Source organism: Borostomias antarcticus (genome assembly GCF_949987555.1).
Source record: "Borostomias antarcticus genome assembly, chromosome: 4".
In the NCBI taxonomy this organism is placed as follows: domain Eukaryota; kingdom Metazoa; phylum Chordata; class Actinopteri; order Stomiiformes; family Stomiidae; genus Borostomias; species Borostomias antarcticus.
The window spans coordinates 18,645,392-18,665,391 of record NC_140237.1 but is presented as its reverse complement, the minus strand read 5'-3'; the positions used below and the strand labels follow the sequence as shown (position 1 = coordinate 18,665,391).

Here is a 20,000-nt window from a genome sequence, read left to right as displayed (position 1 = left end):
GAGAACTAACCCTGGAGACCTAACCCTGGAGACCTAACCCTATCCTGGAGAACTAACCCTATCCTGGAGAACTAACCCTATTCTGGAGAACTAACCCTACCCTAGAAACTTAACCCTACCCCTGAAGACCTAACCCTACCCTGGAGACCTAACCCCGGAGAACTAGCCCTGTAGAACTATCCCTACCCTGGAGACCTAACCCTATCCTCCTGGAAACTTAACCCTAACCCTGGGGACCTAACCCTAATCCTGGACCTAACCCTGGGGACCTTACCCCACTCCTGGACCTAACCCTGGGGACCTAACCCTACTCCTGGACCTAACCCTGGGGACCTAACCCTAATCCTGGACCTAACCCTGGGGACCTAACCCTACTCCTGGACCTAACCCTGGGGACCTAACCCTACTCCTGGACCTAACCCTACTCCTGGACCTAACCCTGGGGACCTAACCCTACTCCTGGACCTAACCCTGGGGACCTAACCCTACTCCTGGACCTAACCCTGGGGACCTAACCCTAATCCTGGACCTAACCCTGGGGACCTAACCCTACTCCTGGACCTAACCCTGGGGACCTAACCCTACTCCTGGACCTAACCCTACTCCTGGACCTAACCCTAATCCTGGACCTAACCCTGGGGACCTAACCCTACTCCTGGACCTAACCCTACTCCTGGACCTAACCCTACTCCTGGACCTAACCCTACTCCTGGACCTAACCCTAATCCTGGACCTAACCCTGGGGACCTAACCCTACTCCTGGACCTAACCCTACTCCTGGACCTAACCCTACTCCTGGACCTAACCCTAATCCTGGACCTAACCCTGGGGACCTAACCCTACTCCTGGACCTAACCCTGGGGACCTAACCCTACTCCTGGACCTAACCCTGGGGACCTAACCCTACTCCTGGACCTAACCCTGGGGACCTAACCCTACTCCTGGACCTAACCCTGGGGACCTTACCCCACTCCTGGACCTAACCCTGGGGACCTAACCCTACTCCTGGACCTAACCCTGGGGACCTAACCCTAATCCTGCATGTCCTGTAAGCTGGTCACTGAGCTAGAGACAAGAGGTAAGTGTGGGCAACACTAAATATGAATGAAAAGTAGAACAAAGGCCTGTCAAACACACACACACAACCACAGGTGGGAAGAAGAGTCCATTACAATGAGTAGTACACATTTCACAGTTCCATTTACATTTAGTAATTGAAACAATATTGGCTGTAGTATTAAATATTGGTTGCAGTATCAACTAAAGTAAGTCTAAACTTCCACTGCCCGGCACAACTCTTCCATTGTAAACGTCTCTGTCCAGGCCAGGCCAGGGCTCGGAGCTCAGAGCTTACCGTCAGCTGCGAGAACCACAGCAGGTTCTCATGTATGGAGTTAACACACCAGGCGTGACACAGGCCCGTTACTACAGCAAATAGCAGCCCCGCTACCATGACCACCACCCGTCGCCACGGCCACGGAGGCGGAATGTCCGTTCCAGTGGGCGGGCTCCGTGTCCGGGGATCCCCGTCAGGTCCAGTACCCACCACAGAGCAGCCCTCAACGGGCAGCTGGTCCTGGGAGATGCCCCAGTAACTCTCCAGCTTCTTCCAGTTTCCTCTCCTCCGAACATCCATGTCTGGGGTCGAGGAGACGTTCAGCAAACCGCCGTAACATTCCCTGGTCGGGAGCCTGTTCTAGTCCTGAAGAGGCACGCGCCACACTGAGCAAGAGGAGCAGCAGCGGTCGAATTGCTCGTGTGACCAAATATCCTCATAGTCCAGAAGAGCTCTGGTGTCACAAGAAAGAAGACATTTTAAGCCTAACCCTTTCACCCTCTCCTCCTCTGTTTCCTTAGTCCCACCGCAGTCCTGCCAGACTGGCCACCTCCTGCCTGACCACAACCCTCACAGACCCGGACCAGAGGGTACGAGTATGAACCCTGTCTGCAGCGTGGAAGAGTTGAGAGGACCTGTCTTCTCTGTCATCCAGAGAACTAAGAGACAGAGAGAGAGAGAGGAGAGACTCAACCACCGGTGACCTCTCAGTCAGCACAACTACAAAAACAGAGAGAAAGAGAGAGAGAGAGAGAGAGAGAGAGAGAGAGAAAAGTTGGAACATTGTTTGGAAAATGTTGAGAACGTTTGTCAGATGGTTCTATCTGAAACTGGAGCCGAGTGTGCTGGGCAGACCGGTGCGGTTCGGAAATAAACCCGCTAGGTGCTATTACTGTTCGGGCCGTGACTTCACACCTGATGAATTTAGGGGCGCCGGACGCAGCTGTTTCGCTCTGAACAGAGAGATATTCCCCAGGAGATTATTTCGGAGACAGAACATGCCTTTCTCTGGTGTAAGTCCAGCATGGTTGATGCTGACAATCGCGTGGGATAATAACAAGCTGTCCTTGGCCTCTTTTAAGAACAGCAAGCTCTCTGAAACTATGCAGACGCGAGTCCAGTCTCCCATGCTGCATTGTGAAGTCACATCGGATTAGCTGCAAGTTAACAGCCACTCACCACTGCAGTGGTGAACAGCCACATTCAGAGAGAGAGAGAGAGAGGGGGGGGGGAGAGAGGGAGAGATAACTGGAAGGAGGGAGGGTGGGGACAGAGAAAGGGAGGGAGGGAGAGGTCATAGGGAGATGAGAAGGAGACAGAGAAAGAGAGAGAGAAAGATAAAGCATTTTTTGCATGTTTATCTCCAGTTTTCCTCACGATCGCTAGACCACATTGCGGTCGTCAGAGCGAGCTGCTGAGGATGGCCTGGGCAAAGGGCTGTTTTCAGTCCCGGTCACTGGTCTCCCTGGGCAGAGCAGGGTCTTAACCAGGGAAGACATAGACTAGGTGGGCAGCAGTCTCAGTATGAGTCATCAGCTCAGCTCGTGACTACAGAACCATTGCCCATGTGCATCTGCGTGGCATGTTTCCCACTTGGTAGCCTGCCCCTCTTTGAAGTCAGAGGAAATGGAAAAAGCAGGCCTAAAGCTGCACGCAAACACATACGAGCACGCACACACACACACACCCACAAGCAGTTGGATAACGTCTCTCGGCGCAATGTGCAATGATGTCACCTAGCAAGCGCCTTGACGAGTTAGAAGCGGTCAAAATGAGGGCCGACGATACCAGATCTGGAGAATGACAGGTTTATTATGAATGAGAACATCTGTCTTTCTTCACCACAGAGAGAGAGAGAGAGAGAGAGAGAGAGAGAGAGAGAGAGAGAGAGAGAGAGAAACAACAGAATTCAGATAAGAATATACTACTAATGTTCCCATGTAGGTTAGCTCAATAAGTCATGTGCTTCGAATCTTTACGACACACACACGGCACACACACTCCCAAACGATTCTGCGCAGACTGCCTCCGTGGTGGGTTGAGCTGTGCTGTGCATTTGTGTGGGAGAGATTCCCCCTCGTGTGATGACTGAGTCCAGTCAGAAACCAGTTAGAACCTGTCGAATGGGCTCTTCTCTGTAGGGGCCAGCGTGGGCAGCTGAGAGGAAGCAGACTGAGAACACAGCAGAGCCAACAGACTCACAGTCTATCCTACTCTGTGACCACGCCAGGCCAAAACACAGCGCTGGAGAGACCTCTCCTGGAGGTTAGGATATGATATTCTCCGGCAGAGCATAGTAGGGTTACAGTATGTTGCTGTGTGTGTGTGTGTGTGCGTGTGCGCGCATGCCTGTGCATTCAGCACTGAGATTGTCTGACAATGAAAGTGCTTTATAATTAAAATATATTATTATTACTAGCCTGTGTGTGTGTGTGTGTGTGTGTGTGTGTGTGTGTGTGTGTGTGTGTGTGTGTGTGTGTGTGTGTGTTTGTGTGTGTCTGTCTTTCCTGGTTTCTGAGAAGTGTTCTTTTTCAGACTCGGTTAGTTAAAGGCTGGATTTCAAAACAACCTGCCATGTTTTTTCTGGGCTTAGAGGATTTTGAAGATATACTGAAATAAAACTATGAAATGTGGGAAAAACATGCTATGTCAGCTTGAGGTGTTCATGCTTTCATGTGCCAATGTTGCAACAACAAATTCACCTACGTAAATTCTGTGAGATTGGCCACAATCTGAGACACTGAGCCAAATCCTCACATAATACATCTACAAATGATGCCATCTACAATGCATCTCCTATGATGCACATCATAATACCTTCATAACACACATCATAACACATCTACTTCATAACACACCTACTTCATGACACACCTACTTCATAACACACCAACTTAATGATATCTAAACCATAACACACCAGAATACACCTACTGTACTTCATAACACACCTACGCCATAACACACTATAACACACCTACTTCATAACACACCTACACCAGAATACACACTTCAGAACTCACCTACTCCACAATACACCTATACTGTAAGACACCTATTCACACCTATTCCATAATACTCTATGTATTTCCTAGTACGTTGACAAACTGCATGGCAATAAACACATTCGGATTCTGACACCATAACACACTTATACCAGACCACCTATGCCATAATATTTGTACCAGTAGACCCATAAGTTTGAAGCAGACCATCTCTGGTTGTAACAGACACATATTCAACCCAGATCTGAGCTGTCCCTCCTTGTATGCATCCATCATGTCAGAGAGAGTCTCACCTTGATGTTGGAGAACCACAGATCATTCTCATGGAGCGTTGCCACGTAGATACAGCACAGCAGACCTAAACTCACTCCCATTGTCCAGCCAATAGCAGTCCAGATCACAGCCGCCCACGACCAATCACCTACAAGGAGACAACATTCAAGAGACTAGCACATCACAGTTGGCTAAAGGGTCTTAATGCAGATTAAGTCACGTTTGTGGCTGACGATACTCAACGAGACACCAGAGGGGGTTAGCCCAACTCTTTTTTTAATGGCTTATCACTAGTTAGTTAGTGCACAGTGCAGAGGTGATGATGGTCCTATGGGGTCCTAGTTTGTAGGTGGTTTGGTGACCCGTGACATCTGAGACGCTGGCCAGTGAAGGCCGGTGTGCTCACACGGTGCTGTGGGAGAGCTGGTGATATATGGATGTACTGTCAGACTGTGGGCCCTGACTGTGTAGGACCTGGCCTCTCACCGTGCGCAGCTCCGTCTGAGCCCTCGGCTGCGGAGGTCAGCCTGTGGTCCTGGACCTCAGGCCCCGCCTGGCTGGCCCTGCTGCCCTTCCGCTGCCTCAGGGCCGTCATGGCGGGACGCTGGAAATAACACACAAGATCAGCATGCAGGCTCTTCTACACAGCATAGGCCTCTAGCTGCTACCTGTAGGAAACAGTCCGATCATGCCAAGAGAGAGAGATTAGAAAGAAAGGTAGAGAGACAGTGCAGAGAGACTTATAGATTTAATAAAATGACTAGGCCAGACTCGCAATGATGAGAGTTGCAGAGATGGATATGATACTTGAATTGGGCTATATCAAAGGACAAGGCAGATGCAAACCCGTTTAATGCCACAGCGTATAGGTAGGCAACTGACTTCGTTTAATCAAGTGGTGATGTTTAGGCTAGCTGTTATCCCATGGGAAACACGTAGCCTATTTACACGTCAAAATGTCCCGGCAGACCCGCTGCTCGCTTAGTTCATCTTTCACTACACAACCCATGGAAGTTTCGTCGAAGGAAAATAATCACACGTACAACACACAATCGGTAGCCTATTAATTGAAAACGCGCATGAACTGCATGGATGTCTCTTCATTGATGGTGTCTTTTTTCATTCATTCGCGGGCCTGTTTTGCAGCGGCATTTCCTACTCACGCCGCTGCTAGAATGTCATGAAATCACAGATCGCATCACTCGCTATCTCGGTCGCGTCAAATGGACAGTCTCCGCATCGGTTTCAGGATCGCTCGATAGAGAACGCCGTAAGTGATATAAACAAATAAAGATATGATTACACGTGTCCATACATTTTAGCCTCACCCTCCTTGCAACCCGTTATCGGATATCCAGTTGTCCCTCTCTCTTCTCTTCCCTCCCACAGTCGCTCGATACATGCGCAGCTTCGAGTTGAGGTTAGGTTGCAGGCTTGAAACATGTAGCCAATATCCTCACGGCGTGCCGTATTGCAACTGGACCAGTTTTATAGACCATCTGAGAACCGCAAACAGGGCAAAACTCTACCCACAAAACGTAGGCTCCCTCCAAGCCGAATAAAGCACGCAATTGCAAGACGACACGTCGGTTGTCTTCAATTGTCTATTAACCCGAACGTCAACATGGACGGGGGGCATGGTGCACTCAATATCATCACCGCCACAAAGATGAACTGTAAACTGAACCAGTCTCCAGGTCTGCAGACTCGTGGAAACTGACGTCTGTGGTGTATTGATAATAGCCTGTAGGAGAGCAGTCTGCAGTGTGAGACTAGGAGATGAGTCTGTGTTATAGTCTAGGAGTGGAGTCTGTGTGTTACAGTCTAGGAGAGAATCAGTGTGTAGGAGAGGAGTCTGTGTGTTATAGTCTAGGAGAGGAGTCTGTGTGTTATACTCTAGGAGAGGGGTATGTGTGTTAAAGTCTAGGAGAGGAGTCTGTGTGTTATAGTCTAGGAGAGGAGTCTGTGTGTTATAGTCTAGGAGAGGAGTCTGTGTTATAGTGTAGGAGCGAAGTCTGCTGTGTTGTTATATGCTAATAGCTTAGAGGAGTAGTCTGTGTGTAACAGTCTAGGAGAAAAGTCTACAGTGTTTTATAATGGCCTAGGAGAGGAGTCGACCCAGTCGACGTGCCATGCACCAACCTCACCTCCTCACCCCCACCCTCTCTGCTCCCCCTTCTCTCCACGTCCCACCTTATCCCAACTTTTCTCCCCTCTCCCCCAACGAGGTCCTCAACCTTGTAACATCTAACCGCCCCACCACATGCTCCCTAGACCTCCCTAACCCCTCCCTAGACCCCCCCACCAGTCCGGGTTCAAGGCTGGCCACTCGACAGAGACCGCCCTCCTTGCAGAGACGGAGGCACTCCATGCCGCGAGGGTGAACTCTCTCTCTTCTGTCCTGATACTCCTAGACCTGTCAGCAGCATTTGATACGGTAGACCACCAGATCCTCCTCTCCACCCTCGAGGAGAAAGGCGTCGCTGGCTCTGCACACTCCCTGTTTGCATCCTACCTGACGGGCCGCTCCTACCAGGTGACAGGGAGGGGGTCGATGTCAGAACCACGTAGTCTGACTACGGGGGTTCCACAAGGGTCTGTCCTGGGTCCTCTCCATGTTTCCCTCTACACTACATCCCTGGGCTCTGTCATTCACTCGCATGGCTTCTCCCATCACTGCTATGTCCTGGTGGTCCTGTCATTTCCCCCTTCTGACACATGGAGACACGCATAGCTGGGTGCTTGGCTGACATCTTGGAGTGGATCTGGGTGTGACGCTGGACGACCAACTGTCGTTCTCTGTACACATGACATCCGTCACACACTCCTGCAGATTCTTGCTCTACAACATCAGGAGGATTCGCCCTTTCCTCATTGACAAAATGGCACAGGTGCTCATCCAGGCTCTGGTCATCTCCCGCCTGGACTACTGCAACTCCCTCCTTCCTTGCGTCCCGGGGTCAGCCATCAAACCCCTGGAACTTGTCCAGAAAGCTACTGCTCGCCTTGTGTTCAACCACCCCAAATTCTCCTACACAACTTCCCTTCTCCGTTCCCTATACTGGCTCCCTGTAGCAGCTCGCGTCCAGTTTAAAACTCTGGTACAAACCTACAGGGCAATGAAAGGAACAGCCCCCTCCTACCTCCAGGCCATGGTTAAACCCTATACCCCCTCCCGACCGCTACACTTTCTGCTACCTCAGGGCGACTGGTTGCCCCGTCACTCTGAGGCGCCTGCGGTCGATCAACACTGTCACAGCTCTTCTCTGTCCTGACCCCTCAGTGGTGGAACGAACTACCTACTGACGTCAGGACAGCAGAATCGCTGCCCATCTTTCGTCGCAAGCTCAGAACTCATCTCTTCCAGAAGTACTACAACGATCCACCCTCTTAAGCACCTATTGTATTTTAGATTGCTATTCTTGCACTTTGCCATCAGCACTAGATTATGCTCTTAGTCAGTTTTAGAAAGGAGATGCACTTGTAAGTTCTAGCAAGTAGTAGTACATTGGCTTTTCCTACGTTAAAGGCAATTACGGTTAGTCGCTTTGAAGTGTCAGCTCAATGACTGTAATGTAATATAATGTAATGTAATGAGTTTCTGTGTCATAGGAGAGGAGCTTTCAGTGTATTGTATTGCTTGCAATATTTGTTTGATGTGCTCGTAACTGTAGGTACAATTCTGAGGTTGGTCCTGAGTCTGATAGTCTCCCCAGAGATACCATCCTGGTATGTTTGGACATAAAGAAAATACAAAAGAAATACAGCACCGTCACCATGAGGTAAAGTGTATTTAGTAGTAGGCCTAGTAGTAGTTGTTGTTGTAGTAGTACTTTATTGATCCTGGGGGAAAATTGCATATCATCGAAGTAAGCCGTCTTCTTTTTCATGAGGCACATTCTTTACACATGCCAGACGAACTGTATCACTTCTAGAAATCACTGCACAGCAACTCCAATCTCAAAAAATGACCACTTTATAATTCATCATGTCACATCAATTTTTAAAGATGAAAAGTTCACTCCAAAACTAAACCACTACGTTCCACGTGGATTTCAGTAGAGGAACTCTCTGGGCATTCAGATGGAAAAGAGAGTGCAGCCCGACTGCTGACATGAAAGGCTGAAGATTATCAAAGAGATTTAGGAAAATAAATGGGCAGGCTGCTTGGAGGAGCCAAGGATTATGGGGGGAGAAAAGCGTAAATGTTTAATGGCTCCTTTCCCTGGTTCTTTCTTCTCTTCTCCTCAGAAGTTTGTGTGGGTTTGTTTCTTTATACGCCCAGAAAGGAAAGTAGGTTGCGGCTTCTCTCACAGCATGCCTCGCCTGCTCCCTACTCCTAGCCCATGCCATCCGAGGGGCGTTGGGCCCAAGTCACGGCCCTAGCAGACGCAGAGTCAGTGAGCCTGTGTGGCCTATTAAAGATAAGTCCCATTTCCTCCCTCTCTAGACCCGACCTCTAAGCCGGGGATAGAATATTCTTTGTGATTCTTTGCCCTTTACTTGAACACAAAACAAGGTTTTTAGAGCAAGGGAATGTGGGAATTAAACGTTATACAAGTGTAACATGAGTCTGCTCTATCGACGAGTCCCTGCTTTCCTCCTTTCTTTCTTTCCAATTTGGCCTTGATCTCCACTTTCACGGGAGCCCTTTAAAAAGATTTAGGAGGAAGACTTGATCTTGTAAATGAGTGTGAGCTGCAGAGATGAGTTCCTGAGCAGCTCAGAGAGGCGGCCAGGGTTTCATGTAAAATGAGGGGATTATAATGACTGGCATTCCTCCTTCCTAACCAGGAGAATACACACTGTGCTTATCAGGGCTCCGCCAGCCCCTGGGTTACACTGCTGCACTCACACACTTATTAAAACCACATGAAAGGAGGGCTTCCCTTGTTATGATTTAGCTGCTTTCAAATTCATTTCATTTGCCGAGGTTTCTCAGCAATTACAGGGCTTTCCCGGTGTCCCTTCTGGTTGACTGACTTCCCCTCCCAACTGAAGGCTACAATTAAATGTTTGAGCACAGTAATGTCTTCACTGACTTGCACTCAATACACAAGGCAGGCGCTAGAGCGGTCAGTCTCAGTCACAAGCTCCACCTGGACGTCCTGAAACACGCCTTTCCTGGAGGTTGTCTCTGACCTCACACCAGTGGACATCAGCAAGCCTGCGGTCCTCAAAACAGCCTTTACCAACCAATGTCGGAGCAGAGACTGCTCAAACGAGGAGGAAGATGCCCCTTGGAAGTACTCAAGCAGGATCACAGTATGAAGTCCGATGGAGTAAAGGATCTTGTTTTTACCACAATAACAAAAACAACTTTTCCCCCATAGTATTTAATACCAAAAAATACATTGGCAAAGTCATGACATAATACTGTCCGTTATGCTTCAAAATAAATAAAACACAAAGCAAGCATCACTCCGAGACCTAGATGGCCGGTTCTCACTGAAGTGGTAACGGAACACATGAAAGAACTCATCAGCACCAACAGAAATGGCATCCTTTGGCTTCAATGCACATTGCTCAATGCAGCTCATGAAACGTACTGCAACAGTTCCCTCAAATGCTTTACATTGAATTAAAAACAAACACCCATATCCCAATCACATTTCACAATGTTATCTAGAAAAACATTTTCCCCATTTCTTTTCGTATTTAGCTGTTTATATTTTAAAAATAGAGTATTTAAAAATGTCAGTTTTCAATCCTACAGAATTTCAACTAGTCATTATATACATATACCCATGTTATAGTAGCAATACTAGAGAAAATAAACTAGTCATTGTACATATACCCATGTTACAGTAGCAAGTGTTTGGGTATAACACAGAGCAACGGGTGGGGTGTTACAGAACTGAGAGGCTGTATTCAGGTTTTGATTGAATAAGGCCCCGGCACCTCCATGGAACTAGCAGCTGCCTGCCCAAAACAACACGGAGCAGGGCTCGGCCAGAGATGTTAGATCAAGATCAAAGTCAACAAGTTACCACATCTCCCATGAGGCAAATGGCCGACAGGTGGAAATGGTCGTACTGTGATCCTTCCATAGTTGGGATTCAGTGGATGGATGTGATCTCTTAGCTGTAATCGTCTCTGACAGCAGCACTCTGATTGGCTGATGATGGGAGAGGTGGAAACGGCGCTCACAGACTGAGTTACTGCAGGCTGACGACATGCTGCACATGCAGGCAGACATACTGGACTGACATGCAGACACGCATAAGGGCCAGCTAAGCTAACACACAGCTAATGCCTACATACACACCTAGCTTGTGTGAGGTTCAGAAACACAAGGCACAACAGAGCGGACGCCATCGACAAACAGAACGACACACAGCGGTTCTCTTGCTTTGATGATCCGCGTTCTCTGGGCTAGACGTGGAACGCACACTTCTCCGCGGTGCGCAACGGCACCTTCAAGTGGTGATTCTAATTGGATTCTGGACAATCGCTTCTCCCACTGTCAAACTGCATCCCCTCACGACAGGAAGTGTTCTGTATAGATGGTAGACATGAGCAGCCCCACTACAGGACATGTTTCAACCTTTGTCCAACAGTTGTCTTAATGCCAGGGAGCTGGTGACTTACATTTTGGTTGGTTGTGTTGCTTTAATTCTGACAGCTTCCCATTAAAATGCATGTTACGTTAATAGAAATGGGGGCGGTTTGAATGCAGACCCTGTCGCCGTTTCTCTGTCACTCACAGTTTGAATGGTAAATGAAGCAAAGCCAATAATAATCCGCCATCATAATAAGAAGAGCCACAGACCCGAGTGAAAGAATATAATATTGAGCTGTCCCTCTTCATCATAATGTCCTCCTCATATTCCATCAACAAGGGAACCAGTAATGGCACAGAGACGACAGGGAGGTAGAGGCCCTGCATACCAAGTCTGGCTAGCTGAGCGAGAACCCCGCCTTCCAATAACCACACAAAGACAGGCACTCAATCAGACTACTAAGTAATTTGCCGTCGTAAAAGATGCAGTTGTAAAAGGTGTTAATATCCGCAAATGGTCAATAAAGCACTAATGAGAGATACTGGATTATCTTGATTCTAATATGTTAAGGATCAATATGGCTAGGATAGCCTACCACACCATCATTATGTCAACATGGTCCATGAGGAACCTGGAAACTGCATGAGGCAGACTGTAGATTACTGTAAAGCCTGGGAAATATGAGACATGAATATTATAACCGTAATAATAACTTACTACTCCCTCTTGTGTATTCATGAACAAACCAAGCTGCCAGTCTAGAATATTCCCCTCAATGCCCCATTATTGATTATTTATTAATAATCCCTTTCAAATTCCTCTACTCTGTCTTCATGTTGTAGTGCCTCAAGTGACATGGAGAGGCTGTTTGCAGTGAAATCAACTTCTAGCCACTCTAGGCTTCAGCCTGGGCCAAACCCATCAGGGACTCGACCTTGATCTCCAAAGTAGAGGTCACATAACAAACAGAACAAAAAACAAAAAAAAGATCTGTAAAAAAAATAATGATTTGCTCTTTTAAGAGCACATTAACGGAAACCTTTCATGCATAAAGAGCTAAATATCAACGCATATTTCATCAAACAGTGATACACACGCCAAGCGACTCGGCAACTAGCACAATGTCACAATGACCGTATACCAAGCTTAAACAATATTACAGTATATGAATTCACAAGCTGCCCGGCGCTAGTTAAAACGTCATCGGATGAAATGAACACGGACTGAACTCTGTACCGATAGATGGACATGTGTGGTAGCTGTTGAGGTATCTAATGTGTCTGAGCTGTCGTACTGAGGTGAAGGTTATTGCAATGTCTTCAACTGAGGTTCATTGAAAGCTAGTATGTGTTGAATGTCGGCCGTTAGGCCCGGATTGTTCCTCCTTACAGTAAAAACAAGTCTAGAGACCAAAGGAGCAGAGAACGGAGGTCCTCGGGCGGTGTGGAGCCAGGCACAAGGTGAGAGGGGGGGTCAGCCGGACTGATCCAGGACCTGCTGTCCTACCTGCACCATCAACTGTAGCATTAGCAGCAGGGGTCCAGAACTGTCCCCAGACCAGTGGATCCACCCCCCCCCCCCCTGCTCAGTCTCAATGGTGGGGTAGAGTTAGAGAGGGACAGCAGAGCGGGATGAACGCAGTCTCACTGCACAGTGCTGCCCCCTACAGGCTGGGCCGTGCTCTGCTGCTGCTGGTCCTTGTTGAGGATGATGCTGATGATGTCCCCCTCGTGCTCCTTCATGTGCTCCATCAGCCTCTCCTTGCTGGTGGACTCAAAGCCGCAGATGCAGCAGCAGAAGAGGAGGACGCAGTACTCCATGCCTGGGCCGGGCCGGGCGTGGTGGAGGCCCTCCTTCCCCGGGGGGCTGGGGGGGTTGCCCGACTGTTCTCTGGGGTTCCACTGAGGCTCCGCTGGGGCCCCGGGGCCCGGGGGGTCCGCCGCTGGCTCCGCCGACACCCTCTCCTCCTCTCTCTCCTTCCCAGCATGCAGAGCTCTGGAGCGCTCCGCCAGGAGATCCACCACTGTGGAGGCCTTCTGAGAGAGAGCAGGGGAACTGGGGAGGGAGGGAGGGAGAGGGAGAAGGGAGAGAGAGAGAGGTAGAGAGAGGGTTGTTACTAATACTACTACTATTACTACATTCAGCTTGGCATTGCATATACCATATCCAGGAATCTAAGATGTTCGTAGGGTAAAAACGACAGTTCCCACGATGCTCCACTCACCGGCTGCTCTGGGAGATGGCCTCATTGATGGCCTTGTTCACCTGCTCATAGTTGTAGTTCTGGTCGCCAGCGTGCTTCCACATGTGGGACTTGAGAGAGGGAGGGTGGCTGCACACATAGCCACACAGGGAACACCTGGAGAGAGAGGGGGAGGGAGGGAGAGAGAGGGGGAGGGAGAGAGAGAGAGAGAATGTGGGAGAGAGGCAGAGTGAGAAGGGAGGGAGGGAGGGAGGGAGGGAAGGGGATCAAGTCTCATCTGATTGGATATGCTGGTTGGGATTCTGTTAATCCCCCCCTAGTCCATCCTATCAGGAGAATCAGTTCTGCTAAAGACTCCTCAGAGACCAGCTGGGAGGCAAACAGATACTGATCTATCAGATAGCGTCTCTCTCACACACACACACACACACACACACACACACACACACACACACACACACACACACACACACACACAGCCTCAAAATGCTCACCCACACACACCCTCAAAATGCTCACTCACACACACACTCACTTACACACACACACGCACGCACACACGCACACACGCACGCACGCACGCACGCACACACACACACGCGCACACACACACAGGTAGGTGTGTCACCTGTACTGCTCGAGCAGCTGCACGGCCTGGTGTTCCTGCGGGTGTCTCCTCATGTGGCTCTTCAGGCTGTTCATGTTGGTCGTAGCGAAGTCACAGCTGCAGCACCTGGGAGAGGAACAGAGAAGGGTTCCTGGTTCAGTATTTTTCTCCACATCTTATGCCACAGTCATTTAGAGAACATCGTCTATTAGCAAAAATCTAAACTAACTAAACACGGAAAATAATATTCAACTTCACACATTCCTGAAAATAGCAAAGGTGGGTGGATACCTGTGGTTTAAAAAAAAATACTATAAATAAACAGTTCTATCTAACTTTAAACGCTCTTTATACAGTTTTGAGATATGGCTCTGGCCCAGCTGTTCTGATGAGGGCTAAACTGAGTGTAGCCCAAGGCTAGCAGTTCTGATCTGAGAGTTTGGAGAGCAGAATATAACCGGTGTGTCTCAATAGGGCAGAATAGAGAATGTGTGTGTGTGTGTGTGTGTGTTTGCGATATCTCACACCCCTTAAGAGTGTTTTTTTACCACAACAAAGCCTATCAGTTTACATGGATGGATAAGCTTATGTTACTGTGTGTGAAATACTACCCCCTCAGTCAAGGTGGAGCTTTCCTTTGACCACACTGCCCTCTGCTGGACATAATGTATATATTATATGGAATACTGTTTAATGTGAAAGGCTAAAAAGAAAACCTGTCATCCTGCCTGTAGGGTTAGTCAGAGTCATAAGCTGAATCCCAAATCGCGCACTTAGGCGAAAGTGCAGAGCACTCGCGGCCTTGTGGCCTTACATGCGCGTTCCCGCTAAGTCCACAAGGGCTCAGGGTAGTTCCAAAACGGAATTGCTAGGTCCACAAGTGCGCCACGCCGCCATTTTGCGCACTGTAACCGCACTTACCGAAAGTCCGCAATTTCACGGACTTAGGAGCAGAAAATACCCACAGCCCACCGCGTCTCATGTGACACAGTGCTTGAGTGCATCCGAGTCATGATCCGAGTGCATCACACATAAATGATGACATTTGCAGATAACAACATTTATCTTGAAATCCACATGCTGCAAACATATCCCACCCAACCTAATTTTTTTATTATTATTAAATTAAAACAGACGTCAATCGGTCAATTTGCAGAGCTGAAGGGAGCGTCAGAGCAGCCTCTGCGTCGGAGGAACGCGGCAGCCAATGAAAACGAAGTGGGAGGGGCATTGAGCGAAACTGGAAGTGCTGTCCCATTTAATTCACGGCCCTGCACCCTCTGGCCCTTCCAGCTGACGTCAATTAAGTGCTCAGGCCTCAGGCCACAAGTGCGAGGGGCCGCAAGTGCGGTTTGCGCACTCAGATTGGGATTCAGCTATAGTCACCTGTAAGGCGTCAGAGGTGTAGTCACCTGTAGGGGTTTGTCAGAGTCATAGTCACCTGTAGGGTGTCAGAGTCGTAGTCACCTGTAGGGGTTTGTCAGTCGTAGTCACCTGTAGGGTTTCAGAGTCGTAGTCACCTGTAAGGTTTGTCAGAGTTGTAGTCACCTGTAAGGCTTGTCAGAGTTGTGTATCCTGCGATGGTTCCTGACCCCCACGTAGGTAGCGCTGGTGTAGTCACACACGTCACACTTGTACACCTTCTGCACGCTGGCTGAATCTGCAGAGTGAGAGACGTGATCACAACCCAGCAGGACCCCGCTGGCTACGCTCGCCGCTCAAACAAATGTCTCAGGCTTATTCTTTTGTCCACAGGGAGCCTATTACACTGTACATTTGCAGGCCAGGATATGATGCTACTGAACAAACACACATCACTCTCACCCTCGTCTGTGGTCCTCTCTGACTCCTCCATGGTTGCCATGGTTTCAGTTACCAGGGTGACTGTTGCCGTAGTGTCTCGGACTCCGTGCTGTTCGCGCTCGTGGCTCCTCAGCTGACTCTGTGAGGTGATCAATACACGCGCGATCAGTTTGCTCATCAATACAAGCATGATCACGACCCAAACTGACTCTGAACTTGACTGTGCTCTCAAAAAAACGGCCAAACTTTCTGGAGTGAAAAGTCTCTTTTCTGGAGAAGTTTATTTGATGCAATCTTAATTAGTAAAACCCTCACCAAGCTCCCATGTTCAATATTAACAGCCTCAGAGAGGAACTTAACCTCTCCCCAGTTACAGACAGGAGGTCTGCCTCCCCAGAACTAAATGACCTCATGTAATGACCTCTGCTTCCGGCTCCCTGGGGGAAGGACGATGGGATGGAAGCGCTAAGAACATTTTCTCGGTGGCTCTGAACGCGCGTGTGTGTGTTCCAAGCGTCGCCCAGGTCATGTGTGAAAGAGTGTGGTGTCTGACAAAGATTTCTTATTATTATTCTCCTGGCAGCTATGAAATCAACCTCCACCTCCCTCCTGAACACCAACCACCCCTCCAGCTCTCTCTACCTCCACTAAGCGGCCAGGCTGACTCTCTCTATCTCCACTAAGAGGCCAGACTGACTCTCTCTACCTCCACTAAGAGGCCAGACTGACTCTCTCTACCTCCACTAAGAGGCCAGGCTGACTCTCTCTACCTCCACTGAGGCCAGGCTGACTCTCTCTACCTCCACTAAGAGGCCAGACTGACTCTCTCTACCTCCACTAAGAGGCCAGGCTGACTCTCTCTACCTCCACTGAGGCCAGACTGACTCTCTCTACCTCCACTAAGAGGCCAGACTGACTCTCTCTCTCTACCTCCACTAAGAGGCCAGACTGACTCTCTCTCTCTACCTCCACTAAGAGGCCAGACTGACTCTCTCTACCTCCACTAAGAGGCCAGACTGACTCTCTCTACCTCCACTAAGAGGCCAGACTGACTCTCTCTACCTCCACTAAGAGGCCAGACTGACTCTCTCTACCTCCACTAAGAGGCCAGACTGACTCTCTCTCTCTACCTCCACTAAGAGGCCAGACTGACTCTCTCTCTCTACCTCCACTAAGAGGCCAGACTGACTCTCTCTACCTCCACTAAGAGGCCAGACTGACTCTCTCTACCTCCACTAAGAGGCCAGACTGACTCTCTCTACCTCCACTAAGAGGCCAGACTGACTCTCTCTACCTCCACTAAGAGGCCAGACTGACTCTCTCTACCTCCACTAAGAGGCCAGACTGACTCTCTCTACCTCCACTAAGAGGCCAGACTGACTCTCTCTACCTCCACTAAGAGGCCAGGCTGACTCTCTCTACCTCCACTAAGAGGCCAGGCTGACTCTCTCTACCTCCACTAAGAGGCCAGACTGACTCTCTCTCTCTACCTCCACTAAGAGGCCAGGCTGACTCTCTCTACCTCCACTAAGAGGCCAGACTGACTCTCTCTACCTCCACTAAGAGGCCAGACTGACTCCCTCTACCTCCACTAAGAGGCCAGGCTGACTCTCTCTACCTCCACTAAGAGGCCAGGCTGACTCTCTCTACCTCCACTAAGAGGCCAGACTGACTCTCTCTCTCGCTCTCCAGCTCCCTCTCTTTTACCATTCAGTTAAGCTTTCCTTATCTCATCTAAACTTTATGGAGCAATTTGGGTCATCAAGAAACAAAAACTCCGGGGCAATTTGAAGAGAGAGGGGGGAGGGGGGCGAGCTTCAATATTATATGAGAGTTCAGGGACACTGAGAATCACTGTCCTCATTTCAAACTTCAGGCGCTTCTCCAAACCAACTTTTATAATGTACCCATGCACTAAACTATAATTAAATTAGAGTAACCACCACTAGAAAGGATTTAATTATTGATAATACCGGCCTGACTCACTTTATAGTGGAAGGTGTCAGGGCAGTGCTTGCACTGGTACATCCTGGTCTTGCAGTGGTGGATCATGTGTGTCTCCAGGTCCTTGCTGTCCAGGGAGATGTGCTCACAGATGGGGCACTGGTAGGGCTGTCTCTGCCGGTGCACTCTCAGGTGCTGCTTGATGTAGCCCTTGTTCCCACTGCTGTACAGACACAGACGGCAGCGGTAGGGCCGCTCGGTGCCGGGGAGGTAGTCCACCAGGCCCCCCTGCGGAGCGCCGCCGATCTCGTCGTCGCCGCCGCAACCGCCGCCGCCGCCGCCCACCCCTCCGCCCCCCGCCGCCGCCGCGGCCGGCTGGACCTGGGCGTTGTCCTGGAGCTCCCTCAGGATGTCCTCATCGGACGCGTTCTGGTCGGAGCGCTCCCGCAGCCTCTCGATGACGGTCAGCAGGGAGACGCTGATGCCCGCCTTGGCCGGCCCCTCGTCCCCCAGGTCCAGCCCCAGCCCGCCCTCGCCCTCCCTGGCCTGGCTCGGGAGCTCCACCCACGCGTGGGCGGCGCCGAAGCCGGGAGCCGGCCCCTCAGAGGGCGGGTGCTCGGCGGCGGGGAGGGGGCCGGCGGCGGCCGTCTCTGGGGGTCTCTGCCCGGTGTCGGGGGTCCTCATGGGCATGGCCACCAGCGCCTCCGCCGCCAGGGAGTGCAGCCTCAGGGACTCGGAGTGGGTCCTTCTTCTCGCCGGGGGCACGTTCTCGTCCGGGGGGCGCTCGCCAGGGGCGGGGGGGGGCGACGCCAGCTGTCCATCACCGCCGCCGCCTCCCCGGCCAATCACCACCTCCTCCGACGGCTCCTGTTTGTAAGTCGTGATCGGCTGAGACCCCGTTGGGTTTTCCGTAGGCTCCGCCCCCTCATCTTCGCGGTTTCCGGCCAACAGGCTCTTCTTCTCCACGCCCGCCTCCGGGGCGAGGAGGAGGGGCTTGGCAGCGCCGGGTCCCTCGGCGCAGGGCAGGCGTTCCACGATGACGTTGACGTGGCCGGCGCCGTTGGGGCTGCAGCTGATGATCTTCTGCGCCGACGACAGGAGACTGTCTGCCACCGCGTCGCCGTGGGGACCGCCCTCAAGCTCCGCCTCCGTGGTCACCTGCACCTCCACCATTGGCTCCTCATTGGTCGGGTCTTTGACGGGGTACGGCCCTTCCGCCGGGCTCTCCGTTTTGATTGGCTGCGGCGGCGCCGGTTCCGCCCCGCCCTCCACCGCTGGGGCGCAGAGCTCAAGCTTGAAGGCGGGGATCTTGTGCAGGGCCTGGGGTTTGTCTGCGACAGGGGTGAGGACCACGACCGCCTCCTCCTCTCCAGTAGGGGGCGGCAGAGCTGGGGACGGAGGAGCCTCTCGTCTGCTGGGAGCCGCCGACTCGTCCTCGAAGATGGGGTACGAGCAGTCGACTAGGCCGGCGTGCTTCCAAGCGTGGGTCTTTAGCATCCTCTGCTGGCCACACACGTAACTGCAGATCAGGCAGCGGTACATGCCGTACTCCTCATAGCTGTACCACTTCTTCTTCGCTGGAATCTCCTCGGCGCAGTCTGCCGACGACTTGAAGACCTCTGCTCCCACGCTGCCGACCACCGACGCCCCTAACGCGTCCTCGCTCTCTCGGGGTGGGGCGGGCGGCTTGCAACCCCTCTCTGCGTCGCCGTCGATGTGAAGCCTGACGTGCTGCTCCAGCTCCTCCTGGTGGCGGGAGGTGAAACGACACTCGGAGCACATGAGGATGAGGTCGCTGTGCTGCTCGTTGTGTTGGCACAGGTGCTCCCTCAGCTGAGACAGGGTGGGGGACAGGAACCGACACAGGCTGCACTGATAACACGTAACTGTCCTGTTGCTACCAGAGGGGGCGCTGTTACTCGGGCCTAACGGGATTTCGTGGCATTCCTCCTCTCCCTCGTCGCTCTCTCTGGCCTTCTTACAGGGGGAGGCTCCTCTACTCCCCTCCCGGCTGTCTGTGCCTCCCCGGGCAGAGGCGCAGCCCAAGAGCACCCTCTTCTGGCCAGCCAGGGAACAGCGCCTCTGGGGCCTCTTCTCCACGATCTTACTAAGCTTCTCGATCACCTGGATGAGAGAGTCCGCCGCCTTGCTCTGCTGCATCCTCTGGCTGTCCTCCGTCCCCCCGTCGGGCCTGGGGTCCGGGACGGTCGAGGGAGAGACCGCTAAGGCCGTCTCCATGTCCGCTGTGAAGACAGAGTCCTGAGGAGCAGAGTGTGGGACGAAGACAGCCACACCGCTGTTCTCCTCCATACCTGGGAGCGTACGA

The 20,000-nt window shown here is 51.2% G+C and overlaps 2 protein-coding genes across 2 annotated transcripts in view; both read right to left on the bottom strand.

The window, feature by feature from the left end:
• dpy19l3 (dpy-19 like C-mannosyltransferase 3) overlaps nt 1-6,125 on the bottom strand; it is a 46,873-nt gene extending 40,748 nt beyond the window's left edge. Inside the window, exons 1-3 of the mRNA XM_084436575.1 lie at nt 5,930-6,125; nt 5,101-5,218; nt 4,635-4,762 (exon numbers count right to left, since the gene is read on the bottom strand). Of these exons, the coding sequence (XP_084292701.1) occupies nt 4,635-4,762; nt 5,101-5,209 (237 nt within the window). The 5' untranslated portion in view covers nt 5,210-5,218; nt 5,930-6,125. The remainder of the gene's footprint in view (nt 1-4,634; nt 4,763-5,100; nt 5,219-5,929) is intronic.
• Nucleotides 6,126-12,720: 6,595 nt separating this feature from the next.
• The window catches only part of znf507 (zinc finger protein 507), a 9,446-nt gene continuing 2,166 nt past the window's right edge, over nt 12,721-20,000 (bottom strand). Inside the window, exons 2-7 of the mRNA XM_084436526.1 lie at nt 17,717-19,986; nt 15,752-15,869; nt 15,476-15,587; nt 13,949-14,053; nt 13,342-13,476; nt 12,721-13,172 (exon numbers count right to left, since the gene is read on the bottom strand). Coding sequence (XP_084292652.1) covers nt 12,761-13,172; nt 13,342-13,476; nt 13,949-14,053; nt 15,476-15,587; nt 15,752-15,869; nt 17,717-19,984 — 3,150 coding nt within the window. The 5' untranslated portion in view covers nt 19,985-19,986 and the 3' untranslated portion in view covers nt 12,721-12,760. The remainder of the gene's footprint in view (nt 13,173-13,341; nt 13,477-13,948; nt 14,054-15,475; nt 15,588-15,751; nt 15,870-17,716; nt 19,987-20,000) is intronic.